This window comes from Ailuropoda melanoleuca, chromosome 13 (genome assembly GCF_002007445.2).
Source record: "Ailuropoda melanoleuca isolate Jingjing chromosome 13, ASM200744v2, whole genome shotgun sequence".
NCBI classification, from domain to species: domain Eukaryota; kingdom Metazoa; phylum Chordata; class Mammalia; order Carnivora; family Ursidae; genus Ailuropoda; species Ailuropoda melanoleuca.
The window spans coordinates 51,495,262-51,513,649 of NC_048230.1; the positions used below are offsets into that span (position 1 = coordinate 51,495,262).

At 46.5% G+C, this 18,388-nt stretch overlaps 1 protein-coding gene across 1 annotated transcript; it reads right to left on the reverse strand.

The window, feature by feature from the left end:
• Positions 1 to 16,992: 16,992 nt before the first annotated feature.
• On the reverse strand, positions 16,993 to 18,014 carry MC3R (melanocortin 3 receptor). Its single transcript, XM_002921212.4, has one exon. The coding sequence runs from the start codon at positions 18,012 to 18,014 to the stop codon at positions 17,043 to 17,045; it is 972 nt and encodes a 323-aa protein (XP_002921258.1). The 3' UTR covers positions 16,993 to 17,042.
• Between the last annotated feature and the right edge of the window lie 374 nt (positions 18,015 to 18,388).

An 18,388-nucleotide genomic window follows, 5' to 3' on the forward strand; every position in this document is an offset into this window, starting at 1 on the left:
GCCTGAGTGAAGGTGCTGGCCAGCAACAGATTCGACGATTGGTGTCTGATTTAAGTCAGTTGGCCTGAAGTTTGTTCTCTTCTCTTTTGGATGGTGGGACAAGAATAAGGGGACTATGGGGAAAGAGAAGCTGGTTTTCTACTGGGGGAGTGAGTCAATAGAATAGAGTCTCATGTTGTCACGCCCACCATGTGAAAAAAACCTGCCTAAGAAAGAAGCCAAAGGAGGAAATTAGTCTCAAGAGACAGAGATTTCTGATGACAGCATTTCAGTGTCCAGATGTAGCAGGGCTGAATCCATTCCTCCCTCTTTTTTCTTTTCCTTCAGCCAGCGTGAGTGAATTTTTGTTGCTTGCTATTGTAAGAGTCTTGACTCTGCTCATGTTTGGAATAAGTAGAAGTCATCAGAATTTTATTTTTAAGAATCAGAATAACAGGCTATCTCTTGTTCCTAAGTGTTATGGAGCAAATTCTGACCTTATTAAGTGTTTCTGGCTGAGCTCTAGAGCACACAAAACCATTTTGCCTTTGGCTTGGCGTGTTTGCCTTGTTTGCCATTGCTTCCTTCTCTCTTCCTTTGTCGGAGAAGTGATCTGACCGTGGGAGGGAAGTCTGCTTGGTGGAGTGTTCCTTATTACCTTTTTGGCCTGCTTATCCACTCGAGAATGGCTGGGGAGAACACAAGCCATTCATGTTACAGAGAAACCCGAGGCACAGAATGGCCGAGCGATTGTGTCCACGAGACACAGTAAGGAGATCAATCTGCCTGGAGCTCTGTGTTCCTTTCCTGCCAACTTTCACTTTGAAAGGGAATCTGGACCTTGCTTGTCCCAGGTCAGTCTCTCCACCTGCCACCAGGCTTCCTGAAGACAGGGCTGTCATGTTTGGTGTTCCTTCCCCAGCCCCAGGCATGGTAGCTGGTCCATATTAAGCACTCAACCAATATTTGTGATGGTGGAAGAGAAGATGTGGACGTGGAGAACAGGCTGGCTCAGAAGAGAGTGTGCAGTGTATGTGCCAAGTGGGATATTTGAAGCCTAACGTCTTTTGAAAACAAGCTGTTGTGAAGCGGACGACTGGTAAATTGGCTCGAGACTTTAGGTAAGATCTAAGTTAAAGAAGATGAGGTCTTATTCGGACAAGAAGACGCCCAGGAATGACTGCCGAGTACTGAGTAGAGTCTTTGCGCTTTTTATCTGTGATGCTCACCGTTTTCCTGAAGCTAGTTTCTATTCCCGTTTCATAGATGGGAGACTCTAGGTGCAGGGAGTGGGCATCACCCAGCACGGATGGCATTCCGATCCTGACCTGACTGATTCCAAATATCCAAACCATCATGTTGGAGCTCAAAAAAAAAAAAAAAAAATCCGTGCCATGGGGCTGCACTACCTGCCAGTTAAATGAAATTCTCTGACGGCTAGGACCCAGGATCAGAATTTTTAAAGTTTTGCCAGGTGCCTCCAAATTTGAGAGCCACGGCTCTTAAGTGCTTCTGGTTCATGTAAGAACCAGTGACGATGATTCTAGAAGTCTTGTGTCACCCTTACTCACCCTTCTCTTGCCCAGAGGCTCCATGGCCTTGCTTGCTACTCAGCTTGTTTTTTCTGTCTTTGGAGTTTTCCAGTGGGACTTCTGACTGATGGGATCATCTCCGTTTGGGTGCTCAGAGAGTGGACTGTCTGCCAGGGGACTCCTGCCCACGTCTGCAATGCCAGTAACTCACCTGCTTGCTTCATTTCATCCCAAACAAGTGGCTGCTCTGGCGGTGGGTTTGGGGGGGCTGCCTGTGCCAGAAGGGGCCTGGGAAATAATTCCTTAAGAAGAAATCCTCAGGATGGTTTTACTTACTCGCCATCCCTTTTGATTTTCCTTTGGCCTCCTGGGATGGAGTCAATGAGATTGTTTTGCCAAGAAGTCACCTTAAACTGTGACTTTCAGCTGTGGAAAATTGTCTTGTCCTCAGTTTTGATGTCTCGGTCGTGGGAGGCCTCGCCACCCCAGGTGTGGTTCTGAGACTGGCAGCAAGGGCATCAGCTCGTCACCTGTTAGAAATGCAGAGCCCCAGGCTCCACCCCAGCGCTGTGAAATCAGAGTCTGCAGTTCAGCAAGATCCCCAGGGACTTGTGGGTGTGTATTCCTGTCTGAGAGGCCCCCCAGAGTGTGCCCAGAATTGAACAATATGACCCACTAATTTTCTGTCATGATAATATTAGCAGTGGGAGCAATGTTGGTGGGCCCTAGCCACTGCAATAGCGTGTCTTCCGTGTCTTATTTCATTGAAATGTCTCAACCATGCTTGACCTAGGTGCGAGTATTCCCATTTTTCTCGGTGAGGAAACAGAAGTAAACTACTGTCTCAGGTGGGAGGCTGTGAGAAGCAGGGTCCTGGGCCAAATTCAGGTCTTGCCTGCTTCTAAAGTTCACGACTTTGGGCCCGGTGCTATGACACTGCTCTGTTTGAATGAGTTAAAGATGAGACCCCAATTGTTCACATCCGTTTGTTCACTGCTCAGAGGTTTTTGGAGTGCCTGCTTTGGACCAGGACTGGGGTAGACTTGGAGAAGTCAGCTGGAGCCCACCTCCTCACAGTGCTCCCAGTTAGGGGAAGGGAAGAGGCGACAAGGGACGGGAGGAGTTGGCAGACATGAATAAAGTTTGAACCTTTCCTGCTCCCTGTGTGGGCACCCTGAGTCCATGCCTTGGGCCCACCCTGAGGTGGGACTCAGCGCTTTGTTGCTGCCCTCACCCCCAAAGGGTAAATCCATTGTTCAAGTACTGGTGACCACAGGCATTTCAGATTTTGTCCCCACTAGACTTCCAGACCCTCCTTGTTCCTTCTGCAGAGACTCTGCTCTCTGCTGGCTGTTCCCAGACCACAGAGATCCATGCATTTCCCTGCCATTACTCAGAGCATCTGCCTGACACAGGCATGTCTTTCCCTCTGAATTTGACTGCCAAGAAAACCCAGATTGTGTTAACACCATCATATTCTCCAGTGATGATAGCGTGAGAGCAGTGCTTCAGACAGGCCATCTAAAGATGGAGGGATGCCTGAGGAGGAAGTGGGTGGCCTGCCTGAGGAGGAAGTGGGTGGCCTGTATACTGGAAATGTCAGTTTGGTTGTCCAGTTTTCTACCCTCCTTTTCACCCTTTAATTAGAAATGTTTCCATGCAGTTCTGCTTGCTTTACCCTTATCCTTAGTATAATACGAGGGCAGACTAGAGATTTCCTTGCCTCATCTACTCTAATGGTTTGTCTTTGTTTTCAGTTCTTGTTGCAAATCTGATCTTACGTGTAAACCCAGTATGCACACTGGATCACACTGGCGCTGGTCTTGTTGAGCTTGGAGCCCTCTCTGTTCTTACTTTTCTGCCCTTTTTCCCTCAGCCCCCACCTGACTTCTCCCCCCGCCCCCACCTGACTTCTCCCCCCTTGGTCCCTGAGGATTCGACACATTGACCTCCGTATTTGTCAGAATGCTGTTGCTTATAAATGGCATTAGCTCAGTAACCGAAAGGCCAGATTTAGGACTAGCTTCAGGCATAGTGGGATGCAGGAGCTCACAAAATAACAGCGGGAATCTTCTCTTTCTTCTGCTTGCCTCCTTTGATGCTGGCTTCATCCTCAGACCGACTGGTCCCTCCCTTCTGCAGCCCAGGCAGCTTGGTACCCAGATTTCCAGGGACAGGAGGGCCTGTGATTTTCAGTGGTTCAAGAACAGGTATGGAGTCTCCCTGGGCTGCCTTGAGTCACAGCTGTAGTTACTGTGCCCAAGAGCTGGAGGGTCCACAGATGGTCAGGTGTGGGCCAGGCACCTGCCTTGTGGCTGATATTGAGGTGGGGTATGTGCCACCTGAGTCACAGTGCTGAAGCAGTGGCCACCTGTGACTGCCATGGACAGGGACAAGGGTTGAAAACCACCTCCTTAGTCCAGCTCTGCCACTCGCATCGGCATGTGCCTGAGGCTCAGAGATGGAGACAGACTTGCTCAGGGTCACATGAGCGTAGAACCATGCCTGGTCCTGGGCTCTCCTGAATTTCACCTCCATTTGGCCACCCAGTCTTTTCAGGGTGGGGCACACAACCTTTCCTTTACTGATAAACAGAGCCCTTCAAAGCCACTCTGGTGGCATTCACCCCAAAGGACCATCTGTGACACTGCTCTTGTGTTCTCTCTGGTGCTGAGTGGGATGTGCCAACCTCTTCAAAATCAGCACATGTCGGAGCATAAACACAGAAAGTGAAAGGAAGGACCTTTTCCCTCACAATTAAAAACAAACAAACAAAACACTGCCAGGAACACGCATGTATCTATGTTGCTCAGATCAGACGCGTAGCCTATAAAGTGTTTGGAGAACTGAGTTGATTCTTCAGGTATTGCATGGGAACTGGATTTCTTTGGCCGGAGCAACTCACCCCATTCTGCTTTTCCACGTCAGCCAACTGCTGGCTCTATGGTAGACATGCTTCCTGCATGGCCTGTCACAAAACCTGGCAAAGCACAGAATTTGTAAGAACTTGCCTGTATGTTTATCACACTCCCATTAAAAAGTACATAAATCATAAAGTGTAATGAATTTTCACAAATGGATTGAGGAATAGAAGAGCTTCCAACCCTCTAGGGAGCTCCCCTCCTGCCAAAGAAAATAATTTAATTGTAAAATAAAGTCCCGGTTTAGTGGCTGCCAGATGTCTACTTGGTTTATGAGAATTTACATTCTTTATGCAGCAAGTTGAAGATGCAGGCTTGGAACACAGGTCTGTCTGACCTCAGAGACTGGATAAAAAAAGATCACACAGGAATTCTGGAAATGAAGGTTTTCTTATATGTCTGTGCAGCTAATTGCAAATTCCTGTGTCAGAGGCCCATGCGTACATTTGTTGAGTCTCCTGGCGCCCTCTCCACCTTGCTAGCTTCAGTTTGGCTCACTGGCAGAAAAGGGAGAGTTGTTCACAGAACAGTTACACAATGTGGTAAGTTCTCTGGGAGGTGTATGGGGGCTGGAGAGCTTGGGGGAAGGCCACTCACGCCATTCTTGAGGACCTGAGCAAGTGGTGTGTGAGAAGGGGATACGTAAGCCCCACCGTGCTGTGTGTGTCCTCTTGAATAAGAGACAATTTGACCTAGTACAACAACACTGTTTTCTGAGCACTTTGTATTTTCAAGACCCCTTGATAGGATGTTTGTTTGCACACATCCCTTGGAAGCCTGCATAAATCACTTGGTTCAGTCTCAGTGTGGCATCACAAAGAAAGAAGATGCAGCAAACAAATGAGTGTATTGCAGTGGTTCTCTGCTGGGGGTGGGTTTGCCCTCCCCCACCCTGGCACATCAGTGTCTGGAGACACAATGTCATGTGCCATGTGTCGTGTTGTGAGGGTACCCCTGGCTTCTAGTAGTTAGAGACCAGGGATGCTGATAAACATCCTGTAATGTGATGGAGTGACCCCAGGACAGAATTATCTGGCCCCAAGGTCCATGGTACCAAGGTTGAGAAACCTGGGTGGAATTCAGTGCCAGTCACTGCGGTGTCCTGAGATAATGCCTAGGGACCAGAGAAAACCATGCCAAGAGCACGGCCAGCCTCCTTGTGAATCCCGACTCCATCTGTGCCCCTCTCTAAACTCATATTGATGGACAGCAGCTTCTCCCCTCTTGCCCCATTCCCTGACCAGTCTTTCCTCTCCCCTAATCCTTTTCTTTTCATGATGAAAACCTTTGGGCTAGATTTTCTCAAACTTTACTTGTTCGTGTGTGCCCCTGATGATGTTGTCGTGTCCATGACCCATTTACTGAATAGTTTCATTATAGCCAACTCTTTATTTGTAAACACTACTAGAGTCCAATCCTGAGCAACAGTATTTAAGAGATCATGAGTCTCATAAACAATGTCATATACATTTAGACATACTTGCAGTATAAATATAAACCCAAATACTCAAATTGTGGTTTACTTGGAAAAGTTTTCTTTTTTACAATAGGAACAGTTGGCAGGTTTTGATATGTGCCACTGCAGACCATCTTGCATACCCCTGGTGGAATTTACTGTGTACTTTGGGAAATGGGAAATGTTGGGCTGACTTTTACCTCACCTTTTCCTCCCCATCCCTAGTGATAGCCATTTGCAGGTACCTGGGGGAGAAGGGGTAGGCAGCTTATAGGCAATCCCAGAAATTTCTAGAGGCAAGCCAGCGGAGGGAAAGGGACTGTGAAATTCTTGCATGGATTATTTTTTGGACTTTGTGGCATTGCATTCAGTTGTCACAGCTAAATGCTGCCAGGCAAGTGGAACCTACTGTTTACAGATGAGCAAAGGAGCTCACAGAGGTCAAAAATGTCCTGAGGATTCACACCTAGGCCTGGTGTAATTGTCCCAAAACCTCTTTTCCCTCACAGCCACGATAGCCCAGCCTTGGGTGTCCTTGAGTATTGTTTTTTTTTAATTTTAATTTTAATTTTTTTATTGTGTTCAGTTAGCCAACATATAGTACATCATTTGTTTTTGATGTAGTGTTCAGTGATTCATTAGTTGTGCTTAACACCCAGTACTCATCACAACATGTGCCCTCCTTAATTGCCCATTCACCCTATACCCTCACCCCCCCCTCCTCTGCAACCCTCAGTTTATTTCCTGGAGTCCAGAGTCTCTCATGTTTTGTTTCCCTCTCCGATTTCTTCCCATTCAGCTTTGTCTCCCTTCCCCTGTGGTTATCCATGCTATTCCTTATGTTCCACATATAAGTGAAACCATATGAGAATTGTCTTTCTCTGCTTGACTTATTTCACTTAGCATAATCCCTTCCAGTCCCATCCATGTTGATACCCACCATCCAAATGGTGGGTATTCATTTTTTCTGATGACTGAGTAATATTTCCTTGTATATATGAACCACATCTTCTTTATCCCTTCACCTGTTGAAGGATATCTTAGCTCTTTCCACAGTTTGGCTGTTGTGGACATTGCTGCTATGAACAGTGGGGTGCATGTGCTTCTTTTCACTACATCTGTGTCTTTGGAATAAATATCCAGTAGTGCAATTGCTGGGTTGTAGGGTAGCTCTATTTTTAACATCTTGAGGAACCTCCATACTGTTTTCCAGAGTGGCTGCACCAGCTTGCATTCCCACTAACAATGTAAGAGGGTTACCCCATCTCCACATCCTCGCCAACATTTGTTGTTATCCTTCTTGTTCATTTTTGCCATTCTAACTGGTGTAGGGTGGTATCTCATTGTGGTTTTGATTTCCTGTTGGCTAGTGATGTTGAACATTTTTTCATGTGTCTGTTAGCCATTTGTATGTCTTCTTTGGAGCAGAATCTGTTCACGTCTTCTGCCCATTTCTTAACTGGATTATTTGTTTTTTGGGTGTTGAGTTTGAGAAGTTCTCTGTAGGTCTTGGATACCAGCCCTTTATCTGAAATGTCATTTGCAAATATCTTCTCCCATTCCATGGGTTGCCTTTTAGTTTTGTTGACAGTTTCCTTTGCTGTGCAAAAGTTTTTCATCTTTGTGTCTAAAAGGCAGAGAGGACCCCTCCCAAAATGAATAAAAATAGATCAACACTCTGGCATATGATAGTGAAGTTTGCAAATCTTAGAGCCAAGGAAGCTATCCTGAGAGCAGCTAGGGGATAGAGATATCTTACATATGGAGGGAAGAACATCAGAATAATATCAGACCTGTCTGCAGAAACCTGGCAAGCCAGAAAGGGCTGGCAAGACGTATTCAGTGTACTAATTGAAAAGAACAAGAAGCCAAAAATACTTTATCCAGCAAGACTGTCATTCAGGATGGATGGAGACATAAAGAGCTTTCAAGACAGGCAGAAACTGAAAGAATATGTGACCACCAAGCCAGCCCTGCAAGAAATATTAAGGGGAATTCTGTAAGTGAAAAGAAACCCCAAGAGTCACATAAACCAGAAAGAAACAGACAATCTACAGAAACAGGGACTTTACAGGCAGTACAATGGCACTAAATTCATATCTCTAAATAGTTACTCTGAATGTGAATGGGCTGAATGTTCCCATGAAAAGACACAGGGTTTCAAACCGGGTAAAAAAGCAGGACCCATCCACATGCTGTCTACAAGAGACCCATTTTGAACCTAAAGACACCTCCAGAATGAAAGTGAGCTGATGGAGAACCGTTTACCACGCTAATGGATCTCAAAAGAAAGCTGAGGTAGCAATCTTCATTATCAGAAAAATGAAATTTTAAACCAAAGATCATAGTAAGAGATGTAGAGGAACATTATGTCGTACTTTAAGGGGCTGTCCAACACGAAAATCCAGCAACTGTAAATATCTATGCCCCAAACATGGGAGCAGCCAATTCTATAAACCGATTAATAACCAAAATAAACATCTTAATAATAATACATTAATAGTAGGAGACCTCAACACTCCACTCACAACAATGGGCAGATCATCTAAGCAGAAGATCAACAAAGAAACAAGAGCTTTGAATGACACATTAGACCAGATGGACTTCATAGGTATATGTAGAACATTCCATCCTAGAACAACAGAATACTCATTCTTCTTGAGTGCACATGGAACTTGCTCCAGAATAGGCCACATATTGGGTCACAAATCAGGTCTCAACCAATACCAAAAAGATTGAGATTATCCCCTGCGTATTTTCAGACCACAATGCTGTGAAACTGGAACTCAACCACAAGAAGAAATTTGGAAAGAACTCAAACACTTGGAAGTTAAAGAGCATCCTGCTAAAGAATGATTGGGTCAACCAGGAAATTAAAGAACTTAAAACAATTCATTGAAACTAATGAGAATGAAAACGCATCAGTCCAAAACCTATGGGATACTGCAAAGGTGGTCCTAAGAGGGAAATACATAGCCATCCAAAAAATGCACAAGCTAAACTTACACCTAAAGGACCTGGAGAAAGAACAGCAAATAAGGCCTAAATCAACCAGGAGAAGAGAAATAATAAAGATCAGAGTAGAAATCAATTAACTAGAAACCAGAAAAACAGTAGAACAGATCAATCAAACTAGAAGCTGTTCTCTGAAAGAGTTAATAAGATCAATAAACTGCTGTCCAGACTTATCCAAAAGAAAAGAGAAAGGATCCAAATTAATAAAATCATGAATGAAAGGGGAGAGATCACGACTAACACCAAGGAAATAGAAACAATTATTAGAAATAATTACCAGCAGCTATATGCCAACAAATTAAGCAATCTAGGAGAAAATGGATGCATTCCTGGAAACTTATAAACTACTAAGACTGAAACAGGAAGAAATAGACAATCGGAACATACCAATAACCAGCAAGGAAATAGAAGCAGTAATCAAAAACATCCCCAAAAAAACAAGAGTCCAGGGCCAGATGGCTTCCCAGGGGAATTCTACCAAACATTTAAAGAAGAAATAATACCTATTCTGCTGAAATGGTTTCAAAAAGAAGAAATAGAAGAAAATTTCCAAACTCATTCTATGAGGCCAGCATTACCCTGATCCCAAAACCAGACAAAGATCCCATCAAAAAGGAGAATTACAGACCCATATCCCTGATGAACATGGATGCAAAAATGCTCAACAAGATCCCAGCCAGTAGGATCCAACAGTACATTAAAAGGATTATTCACCATGACCAGGTGGGATTTATTCCTGGAATGCAAGGGTGGTTCAGCTTTCGGAAATCAATCAACATGATAGAGCACATTAATAAGAGAAAAGGCAAGAACCATATGACCCTCTCAATTGATGCAGAAAAAGCATTTCACAAAATACAGCATCCTTTCCTGATTAAAGCTCTTCAAAGTATAGGGATAGAGAGAACATTCCTCAATATCATAGAAGCCATCTGTGAAAAGCCCACAGTAAATATCATTCTCAATGGGGAAAAACTGAAAGCTTTTCCCTGAAGGTCAGGAACATGACAAGGATGCCCATTCTCACCATTATTGTAGTGCTAGAAGTCCTAGCATCAGCAATCAGACAACAAAAAGAAATAAAAGGCATCCAAATTTGCAAAGAAGAAGTCAAACTCTCTCTTCACAGATGACTTGATACTTTATGTGGAACACCCAAACGACTCTACCCGCAAGTTACTAGAACTCATACAGCAGTTCAGCAACATGGCACGATAAAAAAATCGATGCACAGAAGTCAGTTGCATTTCTATACACTAACAATGTAACTGAACAAAGAGAAGTTAAGGAATTGGTTTCATTTACAGTAGCACCAAAACCCGTAAGATACCTTGGAATAAACCTAACCAAAGAGGTAAAGGACCTATACTCTAGAAACTGCAGAACACTTATGAAAGAAATTGAGGAAGACACAGAGAAATGGAAAAAATTCCATGCTCATGGATTGGAAGAATAAATGTTGTGAAAATGTCTATGCTGCCCAGAGCAATCTACACTTTCAGTGCAATTCCTATGAAAATACCATTGAAATTTTTCACAGAGCTGGAACAAACAGTCCTAAAATTTGTATGGAACCTGGAAAGACCCTGAATAGCCAAAGGAATGTTGAAAAGAGAACCAAAGCTGGGGGCATCACAATTCCAGACTTCAAGCTCTATTACAAAGCTGTAGTCATCAAAACAGTATGAGCTGAGTCCAGAAATGGACCCTCAACTCTATGGTCAACTAATCTTTGACAAAGCAGGAAAGAACATCCGATGGAAAAAAGACAGTCTCTTTAACAAATGGCGCTGGAGGGGCGCCTGGGTGGCACAGCGGTTAAGCGTCTGCCTTCGGCTCAGGGCGTGATCCCGGCATTGTGGGATCGAGCCCCACATCAGGCTCCTCTGCTATGAGCCTGCTTCTTCCTCTCCCACTCCCCCTGCTTGTGTTCCCTCTCGCTGGCTGTCTCTATCTCTGTCAAATAAATAAATAAAATCTTTAAAAAAAAAAAAACAACAAATGGCGCTGGGAAAACTGGACAGCCACATGCAGAGGAATGAAACTGGGCCATTCTCTTACACCGTACACAAAGATAAACCCAAATGGATGTAAGACCTAAATGTGAGACAGGAATCCACCAAAATCCTGGGGGGAACACAGGCAGCAACCTCTTCAACCTTGGCCGCAGCAATTCCTTTCAAGACACGTCTCTAAAGGCAAGGGAAACAAAAGCAAAAATGAACTTTTGGGACTTCATCAAGATGAGTGTTAGTTTTTATCTGCATCTCTCTGACCTGCCTTCACACCACAGCAGGAACAGGGACTCCGTGAGCTCGTGCTTGCCACCCCAGTCAGGCCGGTTGTGCGGTGCTTTCCCTAACCACGCGGGCCCTGCTGCCAGTCAGGGTGCAGAGGGGGAGAGCTTCCCAAATTCTCTCTATGCTCAGCAAGAAACATAACACCCGGGAGAGATGCAGAGGGGCTTGGGTTAGGTAAGCTGACCCTTTTCTGACACTGGGTCTAGTGCTTTTTGGGAACTGGAAGGTTCTGAGGAGCTTTGAATGGTCCCCAAGGAAAGATGATTACAGGACTCCCTAGAGGCCCCTGGGCAGCTTTTCTAGAGATAACTGGGCAAAGAAGCCAGGAGTTTTGTGGTGGTAGGCATGGCCCTCAGCCTCCGGGTTCGTTGAGATTCCTTTGGTTTCTGGCATGTGCTGCTTCTGGTTTCCTCCACTTGTTTCTCATTCAACTCCCTGTCCGCTGCTTCTTCCTCAAGGCCCCCCTGAGGGCGTCCCTGGCTAGGGGAGGGCTGCTGTGTGCTTCTGCAGCTCTCTGATGCCCTTCCTGCCTGTTCGGTGTCATTGTACCTGTCATTTCCTTGGTATGCTGGCATTTTGGCGGGGCAGGACCCCATCCACCTGGCCACCTGAGAGGGGCTAGCACAAAGGAGGCCCCCTCCGTGTGCAGAATTAATGGTGGGCTGTCTGGAGCCTGGGCTCTGTGCTAGGGCTTTCTGGAAGCAGCATGACCTTGGGCGAGCTCTTTTCTCCTGCTCATTTTCCTCATCTGTGAGATGGCGAAGATGGCAGTTACTTACCTTACAACAAGGTTTTTGAAGCTCAGCGCCGCTGACATTTGAGGCCGATAATTCTTGGTTGTGGGGGCCTGTCCTGTGCATTGTTGGGTGTCTAGCAGCAGCTCTGGCTGCTACTTGTTAGATGCCAGGACCACTCCCACCCGAAATGTGACCCACGAGAATATCTGCAGACATTGCCAGATGGACCCTAGGGTCAACACTGTCCCTGGTCGAGAACCACGGTCTTAGAAGATAGTTGTGAAGGTTCAACGAGAGCATATGTATTAGGGTGCACAGGACAATATCCCGCATATAATTAAATACTCTCTAAACATTAGATATTGTTATCAATGCCTTTTACCCACCGTAGTCAAGCGCTGGGTACCTAGATTTTTCTGAGTGAATGGATTTGAGTCATGGGACACCACTTGGGACTCATTGAGTATCAGTGACACAACCCTGCTCTTGGTGAAGACCAACTTTCATGAATTATTCTCCTCCCCACGTAGAAGGGTGGTAGAATCTGTGCCCAGTCCTGCTTGATGACACGCTGGTTAGTGATCAATGTGCAACACACACAGCTGGGTGGTGTGGCGCTGTGGCTCACACATGGCCTGCGGAGCCTGACGGTGGCTACGGGGTCCAGCGCTGTCTCTCACCTTCTTGGGAGCCCGGGTCAAGATGATTAACCTCCTACATGATCCAGCTTCCTTTTCTGTAGGCTACAACAGTGGTCATGCCTAGCTCATAGGCTTTCGGTGAAAATTCAGCGAGTTAATGTATCAAAATGCTTAGCTCAGTGTCAGGCACACAGTAACACCATATAGTGTCTAATTATTATTATTTCTATTGATTTGGCTCCCACATAGGTGTTCTTAGATGAGAAAGGTTGAATTCTTCAATTGAAAGTTTTCCTTTTATTCTATATTTTGTCATCTGGTGTTTCCAGTTTCTCAATTTATGTTGTTGGTTCTTGGAACGCCCGACATTAATTGCAAGTGCTTGACACCCCGACAGGAAATGGTGATGGGAAAGAAACCTAAGCCCCTGGGTGCTGGTTTTTGTTCTTTTCCAGAAATGAGCAGTGCTTGTTGATTTAGGTGGTTCTCATAATTTGCATCATAATTGTGGATTTTGAAGATTTCAGACGCCTGGCATTACCTTTGATCTTCTGGATTATAAGTTTCAGAGATTGGGCTGTTTTTCTCAGACTCCATGTTTAGTACTGACGTTCACCAAATCTGAGGATCGCTGGCATATTATAGTCTCTCTGGTTAGACCTGAACTCGTATTTAAGTGTATTAGTGAAGTCACTTACTCATTTAACACGTATTCTTTATTGACCAGTTTTAGATGCTGGGCACTGCCTTCTAGTGGGAGAGATTGATGATAATTAAATGAATAAACTAATAAAATATAGCAACAAGATCTGTGATGAAACAATAGTTCATGTGAATACTTGGGGTCTTCTTGAGAAAGAGTAGTTAGGGAGGGCATCTCTCAGAGGATTGAGCTGAAACCTGAGTGATAAGGTGCCAAGTGTGGGAAGATAATGGGGGGAAGAGGCTTGAGGCGGAGGACACAGCAGGTGCAAAGGCTCTGGGGCAGGATTGAGTATGGTGAGTTTGAGTCCAGTGGGGCTGGCTAAGTGTGGGCAGGAGGATGTTGGGGATTTACCAGAGGAGATCGGATCTTTAAGGCTTTGTAGGGCCAGGTAGGGAAATGGAATTTTATTTGAAGCCACTGAAGAGTTTTGAGTAGGAGCGCGATGTGATCTGATTTGTATTTTTAAAGGATTGCCCTGGCTGCTGTGTAGAGAATGGATTTTGGTGGAGGTGAGGGTGGGTGAAGGTTTTCAGCCTAGGAGGCTTGAGTACGTTGTAGCCCCCTGCCCTATAGGAATTAAGCACAGGGGCGCCTGGGTGGCTCAGTCGTTAAGCGTCTGCCTTCGGCTCAGGGCGTGATCCCGGCGTTATGGGTTCGAGCCCCACATTAGGCTCCTCCACTGGAAGCCTGCTTCTTCCTCTCCCACTCCCCCTGCTTGTGTTCCATCTCTCGCTGGCTGTCTCTATCTCTGTCAAATGAATAAATAAAATTAAAAGAAAAGAAAGTTCAACTTGAGTAAGAACAACAGGCATGCATTTCTAGAGACCCAGGGAATCAACCACTGCAGTGATCTTGCCTTGCGGATGGGAGTGAAAGGTGAACGTAACTTAACACGTGAATTAAAATCATGATGAGCTTTTATTTCCCCAAATTAAGCATTTTCAAGCCTGGCTCCTGCTGCTTTGAATGTCTGGTGGGTTCCCGCATGAAGTGGCCCTGGCAGCCAGCCTAATGTTGTTCACCCCCCAATAAGAGATGTACTCCCCAGGGTTACCCACAGGCTTTGGAAAAGGAGAGCAAACAAAATGATTAATTGGTTCTTGGTTTTTATGACATCTCTATGGAAACTCTGTTATGAAATTCTGGACTTGTGAGTTGTAGAAATATGCATTAATCTCCCTCCATGGCAGCATATTGCCCCTGATGTCACTGGATCATGGCTCAGCCGTCTGTACTGTCTCCATGAGAGGCACTAGGGCACTGGCAGTGGACTTGGGGATGTGGGTCAGGCAGCCGTTTGCACCTCTGCTTCTCTGCTTGCTAGCTGAATATTCATACACAAGCTCCTTCATCTCTGAGTGTCAGACGCCTCATCTGCAAAATAAGGGTGCTCATGGTATCTGCCTCAGGCGTTAGTGCAGGGGTCAGAGAAGCAGAAGGCCGTAGGATACTTCGCACGGTTCTCAGCATGGGGTCAGCACTCTAGGCAGATGAGGACTTTTGGGTTTCCATCATGCTCATTTGAAAGTTCTCTGTGCCCTTGCTTTGTGAAAAGTGGTCCCCAGACCAGCAGCTGCATCGTCCGGGGACTTGTCAGAGTCAGAAATGCAGAATCAGACTTACTGGTTCAAATTTTGCACTTGAACAAGATCCCAGGTGGCTCTTGTGGGCTTTTACATCTGGAAGTGTGGTTGTAAGCTAAGATGCGTTCACCAAGGACAGCGGAGTCAGGTCCGAATATGAATACCTGTTGCCACCATCGTGTTGGTGCAGAAAGGCATCATCACCAGGACACAAAATACACTGTGACCCTAACCAGCTGGGCGTGGTTGGACAGCCACGTCCCCTCCCAGACAGGTTCTCCATCTGTAACATGACTCACCTATTTTAGAAGTTTGTAGAGAGGATAAGTGAAGTAATGTGAAAGCTGATATCAGAGAGTGAAAAGTAAGTTATTTTTATCTTGTTTACATAGAAAAAGGACATCATAATTTTTATGGCTGTTAATACAATTTTCAAAGAATCTGACTCCCCATTTTCCACATTTGCTGGCTGAGTGGCCATGGGCAAGACCTATTATTGGGTGTCTCGATTAGAATAATGGAGAGTGACAGTGGCCCAGGAACTACAGCCTGGTATTTTTGGAAACTAAATGGGAGAATTTTGTAGTTTGGCTAAAAGGTTGAGGACTAGAAAAGCTGAGGACTGGCAGTGCCATTTCCAGAATCCTCAGAAGTACAGAGTAAGGAGTGAGGGCTATGTGCAGAAGTCACCAGGATGCTGCTGGGTAGCATATTTTGACATGTCACACGTTTAGCAGTCACAAGAGCCTTTTATTATTTCCAAACATCACAACCAAAGCAAGGGACAAACGATATTGCTTCTACTGGCAGGATGTCTTCAAGTACCAAAACCCACAGTATATTCAAGCGCAAGAAAAATACACAATTGTACACCAAAGACATAGCTTATTATAAGAATTCAATGGAGGGGTGGTTGGATGGGGGGCCGGCGGTGTGAAGACAGCCAGAAAGCACGGTGTGAAGTTCTCTAGGGCAGGAAAGGGTCTGATGGGTGCGTGGAGGATGCGGGGACGTACAGGGCGCAGAGACTGTGCTGGTCAGCAAAGCTCGCCTGTGCTCACAGGGATGAAGAGCTTTGCTTGATAAGGTACAGGCGTTGAGAGCTGGGTCACCCCAACTTTTACACCATACTGAGAAAAAGGGGCAGTGAACCAAGAAATGTCTCTTTCATAGATGACTCTGGAGATCAGGTGGTAGAGACCTGGCTACTGTGAGCAGACACAGAGCTTCTGAGAAAGCCACAGGCATTTTCACAGTTTCTGAAACTCTCTGAAACTATAGTAAAGCCATTTCTTGGGGCACATGCCCTCCCATCCATGATTCCGTCTCTTGCTTTAATGACAGAAAAGGAATAGGAAAAAGGCTTTTTTTTTTAAATAGGGAAATTTACACCTTTAAACAACAAGGTATCAAAATACTTTGTACACAGGTATGTGCTGATTTTTCAAAGCACTGCATCTGTCTTTCATTAGAATTTTGAAAGCTGCCTTAGATTTAATGCATAAGAATCTGACAACAGCAGCAGCAGCAGCCAAAATAGAAATAGGTTACATCCCCATGCTAGTTTTTGGGGGGAGGCTAGTCTGGAGGGTTAAGGAGAGGGGCATACATAGCATTGCTTCTTCCACGCAGAGCTCATGTATTTTTTAGGCAATTGTATTTACAGTACATGGAGTTATAGAATAGAAACTCAGTCTCTTATGAAATAAGGAGAAGACCATCTGAGCAGCTGACAGCCAGAACCGTAACAGGTTTGCTGGGGAGACATTCGAATCCCTCTTACAGTCAATGAGAGTCCTTCCGTCTGGACTGACTTGCAGCAGGGAGACACGGGGAGGACGCGGGAGGGAGTAGGTGGGCCTTACAGACCCCGGGTGCATGGAAATGAATGCAGGCAACACCCAGAGCAGCCGTCACTGAGTCCTGCCAGGCCCTCTTTGGGAGATCAGTGACTTACCCACTTTGAAATCCTTCAAGAAAGCCTGTTACATACCATTTTCCCCTTTGAAAGGCTTTGCAAGCACAAAGACAAAAGACATGTTCGATCATGGCTGCTGGCATATTTTAAGTCTTCCAAGGATTTCTCTACCTCCTCTTCTTTCTTCTAAACATCTTGGCTGGTTGGGGGCTCCCAGCGATGGAGCCGCTGCCCACTTCCACGGCCCTGGCGCCCTACCCCAGGTTCATGCCGTCGCAGCTGCAGAGGATCTCCTTGAACGTGTTGCGTAGCTCCAGGCTCCGGAAGGCGTAGATGAGCGGGTCGATGACGGAGTTGCACATGATAAGGACCAGGTAGGTGTTGAAGTGGGCGGTGTAACAGACGCAGTAGGGGTTGGTGGGGCAGGTTATGATGAGGATGAGGTGGAGGAAGAAGGGGGCCCAGCAGAAGATGAATACCCCCAGCAGGATGGTGATGGTGACGGCCCCCTTCATGCACGAGTGCTGCGGCGGGGCCACCCCGTCGGCCGGTGGCAGCGCCGCGATGCGCTGGACGTGCAGCCGGGCGAAGAGGAACATGTGCACGTAGAGGGTGCCCATGAGCAGCAGCATGGCGAAGAACATGGTGATGAGGCACACGATGACCATCTTGCTCTCGGAGTAGACGATGAACACCACGCCGCACACGCCGCAGCACACCCAGATGGCCACGATCCAGGCGAGGGCCTTCCGCACGCTCATGATGCTGTGGTAGCGGAGCGCATAGAAGATGGTGACGTACCTGTCCACGGCGATGGCCAGGAGGTTGCAGATGGAGGCCACCAGGGAGATGCAGATCATGGAGTCGAAGACGTTGTCCATGTGCTGGATGAACTGGTCCTCGAAGGTCAGGTAGTTGCTGTTGATGATGGCGATCATGATGGTCTCCAGGGCGTTGGACACGCTCACGAGCATGTCGGCCACGGCCAGGCTGCAGAGGAAGAAGTACATGGGGGAGTGCAGGTTGCCGTTCCTGACCACGGCCAGGATGACCAGGATGTTTTCCAGCAGGCTGACGATGCCCAGCGCCAGGAAGACTTCGGGCTTGATGAAGACCTGCTCGCAGAAGCCGCTGCTGCTCTGGTTGCTGAAGGAGGGGGCTGCGAGGTGCTCTGAGCTGTTCGGCAGTGTTGGCTGAGCAGGCAGCAGGCAGCACGAAGCGTTCATGGTCCACAGACGGGTGGATTGGAGCTGGGACTCCCGGCAGCGTCCGGAACCTCCCGCTGCTGCGGACGACGGGAAGGGATCTCCCTCCAGATGCTGGTGCTGGATGCCCGTCCAGTCCAGACTGAGGTTTTGTTCTCGCCCCGGATAAAAGGGTGCGGAGAGGGAGGGAGGGAGAAAGTAAGTCAGCTTGGACGAGAGAACTTTCCTCTGCTTTTCCTGGACAAGCAGTTTTATGGACACTTTTCTGCGTCGTCTTCCTTCTCCCTCCTTCTTACCCCTTCTCGCACCCCTACCTGGGAATGGAAAACCTGCCACTGGTTGTTAAGAGTTTCAGCTGTTTTCAGAGCAGCACTGGGCATGTGGTACCTGTTACT

What these genes read in the sequence shown, in the direction of transcription:
- MC3R (XM_002921212.4), bottom strand. Translation starts at nt 18,014, where the DNA reads ATGAACGCTTCGTGCTGCCTGCTGCCTGCTCAGCCAACACTGCCGAAC.